Source organism: Strix uralensis, chromosome Z (assembly GCF_047716275.1).
Source record: "Strix uralensis isolate ZFMK-TIS-50842 chromosome Z, bStrUra1, whole genome shotgun sequence".
In the NCBI taxonomy this organism is placed as follows: domain Eukaryota; kingdom Metazoa; phylum Chordata; class Aves; order Strigiformes; family Strigidae; genus Strix; species Strix uralensis.
In genome coordinates this window covers 101,672,313-101,684,327 of record NC_134012.1, presented here as the reverse complement: position 1 = coordinate 101,684,327, position 12,015 = coordinate 101,672,313, and the positions used below count along the sequence as shown (strand labels likewise).

General features: G+C 45.4%; 1 protein-coding gene across 12 annotated transcripts in view; it reads left to right on the top strand.

Moving 5' to 3' along the window:
* Positions 1 to 12,015, top strand: part of TCF4 (transcription factor 4) — a 240,276-nt gene that overhangs the window by 141,585 nt on the left and 86,676 nt on the right. For 8 of the 12 annotated variants that reach the window (XM_074856959.1, XM_074856954.1, XM_074856953.1 and 5 more), the window contains 3 exons: positions 2,950 to 3,009; positions 5,165 to 5,294; positions 5,757 to 5,806. In XM_074856959.1, coding sequence (XP_074713060.1) covers positions 2,950 to 3,009; positions 5,165 to 5,294; positions 5,757 to 5,806 — 240 coding nt within the window. Of the gene's footprint in view, positions 1 to 2,949; positions 3,010 to 4,077; positions 4,276 to 5,164; positions 5,295 to 5,756; positions 5,807 to 12,015 lie in introns of those variants that run through there. The other 4 variants (XM_074856957.1, XM_074856955.1, XM_074856965.1 and 1 more) reach the window with 2 other exon arrangements.

Here is a 12,015-nt window from a genome sequence, read left to right as displayed (position 1 = left end):
AAGTGAAAATTCATAAACTGGGGATAGAGCATGTAAGAGCAGCTGAAATCTGGATGATGAGATATAATCCTGTATCCTGTGATTTTACTAAAGGATAGGAAAACAGGACAGTTGCAGTTAGAAATCTGTTATATTTAAAAAAAAAAAAAAATCTGGAAAAAAATTACCTCCTATTCATCTGCTTCAGCATAAATTAGATGTGATTTCAAGTTGCTTTGTTTGCAAATTTGCAAGGGAATAGATGTCGAAAAGTCAAACGGGGATGGTTTAAGAGCGCTGGGAGAAGAGCAGGTATTGGGCGGGGGGATGGCCATCGCTCCCAGCACGGAGGAGCAGAGCGTCGCAAATTATCGCGTTGGGTACGTGCACGGCGCCCGTCGGGCTTTGGGGGTTGAGGAAGGTGACAGGACACCTTCCTTGCTGCTTTATTCCCTGGAAAAACCCATAATTGACTTGGGTGGGTGGGTACCCCGGCCGAGCGCTGCGGGGTTGCCCGGGGGCCACGGGCCCGCGGCCACAGAGACGTCGGTGTCGGAGCAGAGGCAACAATGCAGGGAAGGGGGAGCTGGCAGGAGAGCCAGGGAGGCCGAACCCCCAGTAAAGCCAGCAAAGGAGCTTTGATCTTGAAAAGTGTAAAGAATTTTAATATAAGAAACGGAGCAACACAATGAAAAATAGCAGGGCTTTTTGGTTTTTTAGATAAAGCGCGTGGATTCTCACCGTAGACCTGAAATTTATGGCTTTTAGAGAGACATTTTGGGCGAGCTAGCCAACAGAGTTGTAGGAGACACGTCGAGGCGCCCGTGCTCCCGCCGGCGCTCAGGTCGGCCCCAAAGACGCCGAGGAGCCTGGGGTGGGTGGGGGGGGTGTCTCAGCCTTCATCCCCGCTCCTCATCCTCGAGGGGGAGGAACCCCCAGCGGGTGGGAGAAAGCAGGGGTGCGGCGGCGGTTTGCCTCCAACCGTGCCCGCACGCCGCCGCCGCGAGGCTCTGGGCGAGGGGAACATATGTCCCGCAGTCGCTATACATCGCGCGGGGCGGCAGCTGCGCGCGGGAACACTCCACCGCCAGCGCGACCCACAAACATTTGGCAATCGTTCAGGAAAGGAGCTTAATCTGTTTTCATCTAAGCCCGTTTTTCTCCTGCCTGCAACATCCCCTCAATGATGTGTTTGATACCGGATCGCGGCGTAGCGTGAAGATGGCAGAAAAAAAATACATCCAGGTTGTCAGCCAAAAAAAAAAACCCACCACCAAAACCCCAGCCTTTTCTGAGGTATTTTTCCCTGATCAGTGTTTTCAGAGGCTTTCGGATTACAGGCATCAAGGCCATTTTCCTTTAATCTGAATTAACGTTCTATTAGTAAAATGCAGCGCTCTGTCATGCTCTAATCTCACCTGTTTCTGTAACAAAGGAAAACCCAAATATCTTTTTGTGAATGCGTTTCCTACTTATTAGGTCGGAAACAAACATTGAAGTAAAATTCACGTGATTTTTCATTTGAAAAGCAAAACTTCAGGTTTGCAAGGGAAGCAGCATTTGTTTTTTCCGGGAGGGGTAATATCGTATCCATATGGATATTACTTTGTCATAGTACGTGCGTATCTTTTTCCCTACCCAGCTTTAATTCTTTGTCTAGTTATTCAAATTTTGGAGGCAGGATTCACTAGTCGATGACTTATTTTACAAATTGCTAGAAAGAAGACAGGCTTGTGTGTAGCAACGAGAAAAGCAAAAACATTGCAGTTGATAAAAAATACAGCTGCATGGCTCGATGTGAAAATGGATTTTGCTCCGTTGCTTTTTTTTTTCTTTTTTTTTTCCCTTGCTGTGATTGCTTTTAGCTCAAACTCGTAACATTCAACTGGCAAATTCAATACGTTATTAGCTTTGTTTATTATGAAACAAATAAACTGCAAACTGCGTGGGTCTGTGAGTCCAGTATATGCTCTAATGCAAGAATGTGCCCGCGGGATTTATACAGATGAGCTCAAAGATTTGCGACGTCTCGCGGCCCGCCCGCTGCCCTGCTCGCACCCGAAGATAACCCGTGTACAGACCCGGGAAACCCCCAGTTAAAGACTGGAGAGGAGTTTGACAAATGTAACACTTTGGCTTTTAAGCTCATCATTTCTTAGCGGTAAATATGAACTTTGCTGCCTAATAATTCATTGCGTTCCTAAGATCCAATTTGGAGCAAGGGCGAGCTCCAAAGGCTGTGTAATCGATGGCGTTGTGGTTTGTAAACGTTTTATCTCTCTCTTTGTTGCAGGCCATTAGCAGTGTGACATGTAGGCTGAACAGTAATAAATGCCCATTGTTCCTTTTACAAGCATCTCAGAATAACTACATATATATTTTTTTTATCTTTGTTTTCCTCCCCGGAGTGCCCGGTGAGGTCCCCTTAACGCAGGAACCCACCTCTTTTTTACCTCACAAGAAGGTCTCTGTCCCAGAGCAGACAAAGGAGGGAGCTTTTCTCTGCTTTGGGTTATTCGTTTGTGGGTTTTTTCCTTAACAGAGCGAAGAAACGAGTCTGTGACAGTTATGGTGAATGTTTTTGAGATGCGTTTTTCCCAAAAAAGTTAATCTTTGTTGTAGAAAAAGCTGTCTGTAGCCTAGCACTTGGGTTTAATTTGGCGAGATGAGTAGTAGCGTTAATTAGGAGCGCGCTGGGCACACGAGGCTGGGCCCCGGGCCAGGGGCACCCACTCCTGGGGTGGGGGTCTGGGCTGCAAAGCGGGGTCCTGGGCGGGAGCCTGCGGTGATGCCCCACGTAACCCCGACGGCGGCAGCTCCCCGTTGGGGAGCACCGAGGGGACAGAGCAGCCCCTCGGAGCGCAACTGGTGGCAGGGAGAAGCCTTCGAGCAAAGGCAGGCAGCCTGTAAAACTGGGACATGTGTTTCCTGCTAATATAATAATACAAGTTTGGGATTTTTTTTCTGTAGAAACCTCTGCATCTTTTTATAGAGAAAAATGTTTGGATGAAAAAACAAAAACAACATAGGGTATGTGTATGTTTTATGCTCCTAAAGTGAATCGTGTTTAATCTGAAATAGTTTGCAAACGCTGTCTTATATACGTTTGTTGGTTGTTTTGTTTTTTTTTTTTAAGTCAAATGAAATCTAGTAGGCTGGGTATAGGAATTCATACAGCTGATGGCTCTAAGTCTTTCAGACTACCCGACATATGGATAAACCATGCACAGATTTAGCAGGTCTGTCTTTATGTTAAAACGTATACGTGATAAAAATATATGACTGAAGAGAATTTCTGTGGTTAGCACTGTTTCATTCTGAAATGCTCCAAGACATTCAATAAAATTACATTTATTTTCAGAGGGTATTCACAATGAATCGATAACCCTTTTTTTCCGAGAGTTTTTGCATATATTTCTCTGCCATTATGCAATAGGCTTGCAACCATTTTTGCCGGTGCAGGTGTTGTTTATTAAAAGGAGCCTCGTCATTGCAGGTGTATATTAGACATTAGCTGAACGTAAGGATATTGGCAAAAAGTGCCTTCCGCCTGGCATTTTTATATTTTTACGTCTCGGAGAGGTCTGTAAAGGCAGATGCTAGGCTGCACACCAAGAAAGGGTTTCAGCCCCAATCAGTCAGAGCCCATTTGTCCATCCCTCGTCAGCGATTCGCATTTAGCCTCTCTGGGAAAAAGAGGAATATAGTTTTCTAGAATCAAAAGTTATCTTTAAATGTTTTTAGAAGTATAGTCAAGGAGTAAGGATGTTTTAATTTCTGATTTTCCAGCTCATGGCTCATATTTGACCAACTGCTTTCAGCAGAAGACATGCCACTTTGTTGAGCTATTTAGGAATCAAAAAGACTGTCTTAATTTAAAACAAGGAGCCTTTGTTTTAGTTGGTGACTGCCTTGTGAAATTTTTCAGTTCTCAGCGGGTTAACCAGGGAACAGGGGCAGAGTCATAATTGGCCTATTTAGAGTATTTTGCATGTGAATAGTGTGTTAGTGAAGCATTACTAAGTCTGTTGTGAGTGACATGGTGATTAGAATTTAGATTAGGGAAAACACATTCTGTACTTTATCAAGTACAGTAATTAGTTCAGTCAGTAAAAGTTGATTACAAGTAACGATAAAGTTAGATTTTTGGTACTTAATTTTAAAATTTCTTTATTAAATGGTAAATTTGTTCTTAATATAAATGGTAGTATCTACACCTGTTTTATTGCGTATCAGAATAATTAAAAGAACAATGTGTTCAATGCAGAGTATAATCAGGGGATTTATATATTATGGGTAAGTTTCAACATAGTTTATAGCAAATAGAACATTACTCAGGAAATTGTTCTTCTGTCATAGTCTCTCGAAGATTTATAATTTTTCTTATAGCGTGGGTCAGATAATGTTTTCTGCTGTTTCATGGAAACCATAGACCTTCCGTAGCTGAGAAAACGCTGCGTTTACTGGGATGCATCTTGTTAGTTAATGGTACAGGCATAAAATGGATATATTGAAAGTCCTTTGCTGCTGCTACTGCTGCTGCTATACAATAGCGTTAATTGTTTTTGGTTTTCTGAGGTGCTTTTTTTCCTGATCGCATGGCAGAAATTATTAATAATGTATAATTTTATTTTCACGTTTTAATCACTTATTGCGTACAGCCTGCTGTGCAGATTTTTATATTGCAAAACCTGATCTGTTTAATTCACAGATACGAATTTTCCCTTGCACGGGGATAGACAATGAAGCTGTTTCATGCACACTGAACCAACCGCTCTATCAACAGCAGGAATTTTTTTTTTGAGTTTTATTATTGTTAAATCCGTGCACTTAACTATCTTGTTTGCGGTGAAGAAACTAAATTACCTTCAAATATATTAGCAGAGCTCCAAAAGTTTTTAAAACACTGATTGCATTTGAATAAGTAGGCAGTAAGTCTCCTTTAAATGTAAATAATCGTATTTTAAATTAATGACTTTGTGTTTTCCTAGTAAAGGCAAAAGATGCTCAACTGGAAATTTTTGTACTGTCTCCTTTAAAGATTTGGCAGGTTCTTGTCTCAGTGTTTCAGTTGCTTGTGAAGGTTTCTTTACTGTGTTATTTTTAGGAATGAGAAATAGCTAATGATGAGGAAAGTCGGATTTAACATGCACGCGCACACACGTATATATTTTTAATCTTTTAGCAAAGTCTCCTTGGAGGTGACATGGATATTGGCAACCCAGGAGCGCTCTCCCCCACTAAGCCTGGCTCCCAGTACTATCAGTATTCTAGCAATAACCCCCGGCGGAGGCCTCTCCACAGCACCTCTATGGGTGAGTGACTTTGTGTTCAACCTTTTTTTTTTTCCATTTCAACAAATAATCGGGAGTTTGGTCCTGTTTAGCAATACTTTGAAATAAATACAATAAGTGGCCGAGCGTACGCGTACGCCGCCGGGACTCTCGGAGAGGTTTATTTAATGTTAGCTGATCGCTCCTCTCTTTGTCGAGCGTGTGAGGAGCCTTAAAAAAAAAAAAAAATATCGCTTTTCCAAAGCAAATCTGTGTAAGGCAAAAACAAAGGCCCTAACACTCAAGATCAAAATATGAATGATTTTTCAGCGTTTTACCGTCAGACTTAAGAGCAGTGGCATCCACTCGGTGTTACCAAAACTGCTTCAAGCCTGGCGTGAGGCGGCGGGCAGGGAGATTAGCAGCTGGGGGTGGGGGGGGGCGGTGGTGAAATTAAAAAAAAAAATTCCTGTCTTATGAAGACACCGTTTTATCTTTTTTCAGAAGTACAAACAAAGAAAGTTCGAAAAGTTCCTCCAGGTTTGCCATCTTCAGTAAGTACCGCTCGTCTGCCAGCTTGCTTGTGATCGCGGTGGCTTTGTTCGGTTGCAGGCAGATAGTCACCAGCCGGTCCCGGGCTGGCAGAGCGCTGGGCGCTCCAGGCTGAGGACAAGGTAAGGAGAGCTAAAAAAAAATAAAAAGAATCCCCTCGCTTGTCCCGACGTGGGAGCGATCGCCGGGACGGTGGGGCCGAGCGCGCGGCGGCTTCGGAACGGCGGCCGCCAAAGAGCGGCGGCGGGCGGCGCGTACCTGCGCGGGGCCAGCGTCCCTTCCACGTGCCGGTGGGTGCTTTGTCGGGCTGCTGCTGGTGATTTAGGGATCGGCGTGTTCCCAGGGGTGCGCGGAGAGGAGCGAGGAGGAATTGCCGTGGGTTTCAGCCCGGGATGCGGGGCAAACGGCTTCGGTTTGACGTGGGGGCTCTGGGCTGCACTACCTGCCCAGGTGTCGACCGCTGGGATCCAGCTGCTGCCAGAGGCATTGTGGGTTGCTCAAGCAGTAACGAGAAAGCTGGTAATTACCCACGGTTTTCCCTGATATTTTAAAGAATATCCCCAATACCTCTTTGTAAGGAGGGTTACGGATGCCGTCCAGCTACCCCGGGCACGTTTTTTCAGCGTTTCCTCGTGAAATCTTCGCGTCGTGCAGTCAGAAGTTGGTGTTTCGCTTTGGTTCAGTGAAGTCCCTTTGTTTTGTGATCCAAATAATTATTCTGTTAGTTTTCATTTTTCTCAGCATCGTGTAAAATCTTTGCGTTTTTTTTCTGAAAAAGCTGTACCAAGGTGCATTACATCTCCGGAGAGCATTTACTTTTAAATTCATTGAAATATATAGAAAATAGCAGTTTTAAAGGAAATTCTACAACATTTCAGTAGATACAGCATAAAGCCTAGTACGGCTAAAGAGCACATTTTATCCTGGTATTTTTATTCTAATTTTTCTCTGCCGTTACTTTAAAAATACATAATACATATTTTCGTATCAATATCAGCAAACAGAAAACAAATCACTCAGATGGGGAGAGCTTCCCTTTCATACCTGATAACTCTATTTGTTTTATCTCTAAATCTGGTTATTAGGAGGAGCTGAGTGGCAATCAATCTTGCGGAATATATAACAAATTGGCATGTTAATCTCAGATGGGTTTTATGTTTTTACCATAAATCCACATAAATTTGCAGTTTGCAAACTAGCAGACTTCTAAAGCTTCAGTTGTTGTAGTGACTGTGCTAAACAGTAGTTTCATTGCTGGTCACTTCATAAATAATAAAATTTGAATCGGAATGAAAAAAGCATACAAACATCCTAATTTAATCGCAAGGATTATTGTCATCTTTATAATGTTAAACAAATACGAACAGAAATCTTTTTTGTAAGTTGTTGAAATATGGAAATTCTCAAATGCAAGTTTCCAGTAAAGTCAGAACACTATTTTTTTTTTAATTAAAAATAAGTTCCCACACGTGTATTTTAAATGGATTTCACTATGTGTTTTTTGGTTTGGGTTTTTATTGGCCTCCTTTACAGCAATAGCTAATATCCTCCCCAAAGCTTTTTATGACTACTATTATGCTTGAAGTTAGAGGTGGATTTAATTTAGACGAAACTTTAGCCGTTCCCAGTTTTCCTGAGACTCTACCCCGTGCAGGTAGCCGGGGTGGCAGGGAGCCTCGGCACGCCGCGAGGCTTCGCCACGCTCCTGGCACCAGCCGGCAGCCAGCTCGGCGCTTATTTGTGAGCCGGGGTTTTGTTTAGTCATTGCAGCAGGGAAAAAAAAAAAACAAACAACACGACACCCCAAACGTGCGTTTTTTTATGATTTCAACTATTGCTCCGTAGACAGGTGACCATCTCGGGACATTTACAGGGATATTTTTGCCTCCGTGTTACAAAAGACGCTGTCAGGAAAATGGTACCTGCTCTGTGCCCTCCCTGCGTGGGGAAGAGTGGCAGCGTTTCTGCTGGACATGCCAACCTGCAGGGCTTTAGAACCGCTGCAAAAGTTTTTTTCTGGATTGCTTCTTGCTTCGAAAGAACGAAAGGCAATTTATGTTTGTCGCTGATTAGTCTCAAATGTCTGCTTCCTTTAATTTTTTGTGAATACAGTTGTTGTGCAGAATGGCAATACTTCTACAGCTCAATACTCTCAATTATTTTAACAGTATTTTTATTTTTAAGCGAAATTATCACAAAGCAGAATATGCATTTTAAATACTTCAAGTTATTTGAATGACCTGTACAATTTATTAGAAACTAAAATACAAAAAGGTATTGCTGAATATTTTAATCACCCATAGCTCTGTCTTCCAAGAATAAGTAAATTAAAATACAAATCCAGTAACGTGAGTACAAGAACAGTACGATTCTGAGGGAAATACAGCCCTTTTTAAGGAGACATACAGATAGGTATTTGGGTCTTGTTGTCTGTGTGTATCATGAATCATACATTTAATTTGAAATAATACTGCTTTAGAAAGAGCACTTAGGTGTCTCAGACAGAACAAATACCTTATAAAAGGTCAGATTTATTTAGGTTATAGATTGTGTCACACTAAACTGCCAGGATTTATGATGCTGAATGAAGTATCTGCATTTATAAATGGACTAACTAGATTATAATATACTTAGTTGATAGGGTGGAAATATTGCTGTATTTCTCTTAAAATATGTATATTAACTTGTTCTCAATGTGATTTATGCAGTGGATATGGAGATTAATGCAGCAGCGTTTGTGAAAGCAGTTATTGTTGATTAATTCATAAGTAGTCTTATAAAAATTTCAATGATAAATGGTAATAAATATGTTGTATTAGCTCCCCTTTATTATAAGAAATGGCTATGAGTTTGGAAAACAAATTAAACTATGGAAACAATCAGAATTTAAAAAATAGGGAAGATTTGAACTCAATGTGTTGTGGGGTGGGTGACACTGTCTCAGGTGTACTTGGAGCAAGGTGCATCCCAGGCCAGGCTGTGACCGTCCTGCCCATGCTGGACCTCCGTGGCCAGTCTCAGCCACAGCTCATCACAGTAGTTACAAACTGGAGCCAGGCCTAACGTTAAGCCAGAACTAAAGTGTTTGAACTCCAAAAGCTGTGTGTGAACGAAGACGTTGAGTCGCGGGTGGCCGTGTCCCCGCCAAAGCAGCCCGTTCCCGGCGTGGGGGGACTCGGGGTGCTCTTCCATGGCATGTGTTGAGGTTGGCTTTGCCCAGCATGCTCAGGGCGTCCTGTGAGGAGCTTCTCCCTCGGCAGGGCTTCAGGAGGGAGCACTCACTTCAGGTGGTGTAACCCGCGCATGTCTGCACGCCCCAGTGTGATCCGACCTTGCCGGCAGCAGGGCGTGGGGCCGGGTCCCCCCAACTCTGCCCGCTCCTTGGGCACACACGGCCTTGGCATGTCCTGGGCTCCTGTCCGTGATACAATGTGACCGAACGTATGTCCTTGGACGTACGGACTCTGTAGGGTCTCTCTGGGCCAAGGGGGTTCACTGGGACCGTTGCCTACTGGAGTTTTCTGCCTTCGGTTGAGAGCGTGGAGAGCTCTGCGCCCACTTGAGTGGTGAGGGTCAGGGTATTCTGGATTGAGCCAACTGAAGATGAGATGCATTGGGCATGACTATATTAGGAAAAATTAGATTTTTCTGTTAAAATTTGTTTTCCTTGAGTACCCATGTGCCTTTACCAAGCTATGACACGGTAACGTTTTGTACCCAGGCTGGTGCATCATCCAATCCAAGTGGCTTCTCTGTACAGTCACCTCACCCTTAACTTCATTTCAAGGCTTTGCTGTTCTTTTAATCTTGAACCTGAAGCCTTCATCCATTTTAGCTGCTGATAGCTTAATGACATCTGACCTTTTACATTAAGTGTTTTCTGCCTTCCTTATCTTGACCAGTAAGAGTCAGGAGCAAGCAAGCTGCACTGGTGCGGATGGTTGGAAGCGTCTGTGAAGGAATGGGGTGTGGAATGGGAAGTCTTTGGGGGAAAAAGTGAGCAAAGAAGGAAGGGTTTGTGTTGTAGAGGTCATGTTTTTACAGGAACTGACTTAAGGAAGTCACAGGCAGGGAGGGGCTGTCTGCCCCAGTGAGGATTTCCAACCCGTAGCACCTGTATGTGAAGTGTTACATTGAGGACAAAAAGAAAGCTCAGAAACGAGGCCTTCACAGAGAGCTTAGGATGCCGGTCATCTGCCGGCATGGTAGGAGTGATTTTTTGGCTTTCTTGGAGCAGGATTGCGTGCTTCAGCAGAAAGAGGGCTTACTGAGACTGACTCAGAGGAGCACAATGGTGAGGTTGCCTTCGAGGAGCGAAGAGCCCCAAGGCAGGCCCTTCGCTTCTGAGAACGAAGATGGGTGCGGGGGCCCGGCGAGGGCCATCTGCAGGCTTTCTGCCTCTCACATTGCTCTTCTTTGTGGCCAAGCTTTCCAGTACGTGCCTGGATATAATAAATTGCTCAGCTCATGCATTTCCTCTGTTATCATCTAGTAAACGTGCTGTCGAGTGCAGTTGTTATGGCCCAGTATACTCCAGTTTCCTTCTCCTTGGCCAGTCTTCTCTTCATGACCACACTGAGGCCTCCTGCCCTCTGAGCTCCACGGGAAGGCTGGATGGGTGCAGTTGTTTGATCCCCGCTTATGGCAGACCCGGGAGCTGTAACCCAAGCTGAAATCCCACGTCCTGCTCTACCCCTGGAGAGGGGCGTTCAGGCTCTCAACCCGAGCAGATAAATGCAACTCTTGGCCTGTCCCGAATCCCCAACCATGCGTCTCTCCTCGCAGTCCCGGCCTAAAAAAGCTCTGCTCTGCAGGCCGGTGCAGCTGGGTGCGGAGTCGGAGCTGCGGGGTTGCCCCCGTCTCCTGATGCTGGAAGGTCTCAGCAGCACCCAGGGTTTAGCAGCCGGGTGGGACCAGCCTCTCCAGCTCGGCCTCGCTTGCCGCCGGAGCACCTGAAGGAGCTCGGCGATGTAACCGCATGGGCTGGAGTGAAGACTTCGGTCCTAAACCACAGGTTTTGCAGCTCCGTGGCGCAGCAGAGCTAACGCAGGGCTGGGTTTGGGAGGCTTCAGGGGCGGGGGGTTCGCATTGTAGTAAGAGATCCTGTCAGTATGTAGCAAAGTGGGAGGATGGCGGCGGAGTTACTCCAGGTTGTACCCTGCTGATAGTAAACCCTGGGTGGGCGATGACACAGTTTCTCAGTGGTACATCCCGCTGTGTCGAGCTGGTGTTCTCCAGACCCCACGTGCTGGCCATGGTGCAGGCAGCAACGGGGTGATGTTTGGCAGGTTCGGGCTTCCCTCAAGGGTGGTTTTCCTGGCGCTTCCCCCTGGGACCCCATGGAGGTGTTTCACCCCAGGCTGGTTTCCTCACGACTCCTTGAGGAGAGGTGGAGCGTCTCTGAGCATCCCCCATCCCCGGGACAAGCTGCAGTGAAACAGAAAGAGCAAAAGCCATGGCTTTTTGACATTGTGGTCATGTCGTTCTGGTTTCCAAGGTTAATTCACTCTTAGTAGAACCAACAGTTTTAAAATAAATAACAGGCTTAAAAATGGAGGAAGGAGGAGGAGGTGATGGTTCCTCAGGTTGAACCATCTCCTTGGAAGCTGCATCGGTAGGAGCCCTTGGGGAAGACGGGCAACCTCCTGCTTGGGAAGGGGTTTTGGGGCTCAGCTCCCTCCTCTGCCAGGGGCGTCAGCTCTGCCCGTGGCACGCACTTGGCTCTTCGTTCATCAGACAGATGCGAGTGGGCTCGGGCTGAAGGAGCCGGGTCTGGCAGTAGGAGCTGAGCTGCACCAAGGAGCAGGATTGCGACCACGGCCTTTGAATGTGGATACTGAGGGAGGTCTTGTGGGGAAGATGTTAGAGCCATGATAAAGAGCAGGAGAAGTCAAACATCATCTCAGATGTGTTAGAAGAGAGGAACTGAAAAATTAATGGATTTTGTGGTTGAATCAGCAGGAAGAATGTCCCGAGCCTCAGTTTTAATGTCAAGAGCCTCTTTGTTTTGTCTTAATTTAAGGTGTCCCCTCTTAGACTGGAGAGCTCTATCTGCGCTCGCTGTTGTGTGTATTTGCACCAGCTCCGACCTTGCTAGCCAGACAGATACGGAAGCGTCTGACTCAGTTGTACATCCTAAGGAAACACCTGCTTGGTTCCAAAAATCAAGCAAAGAGAAATACTACTGGGATGCCACCTGGAGTTTTTCCAC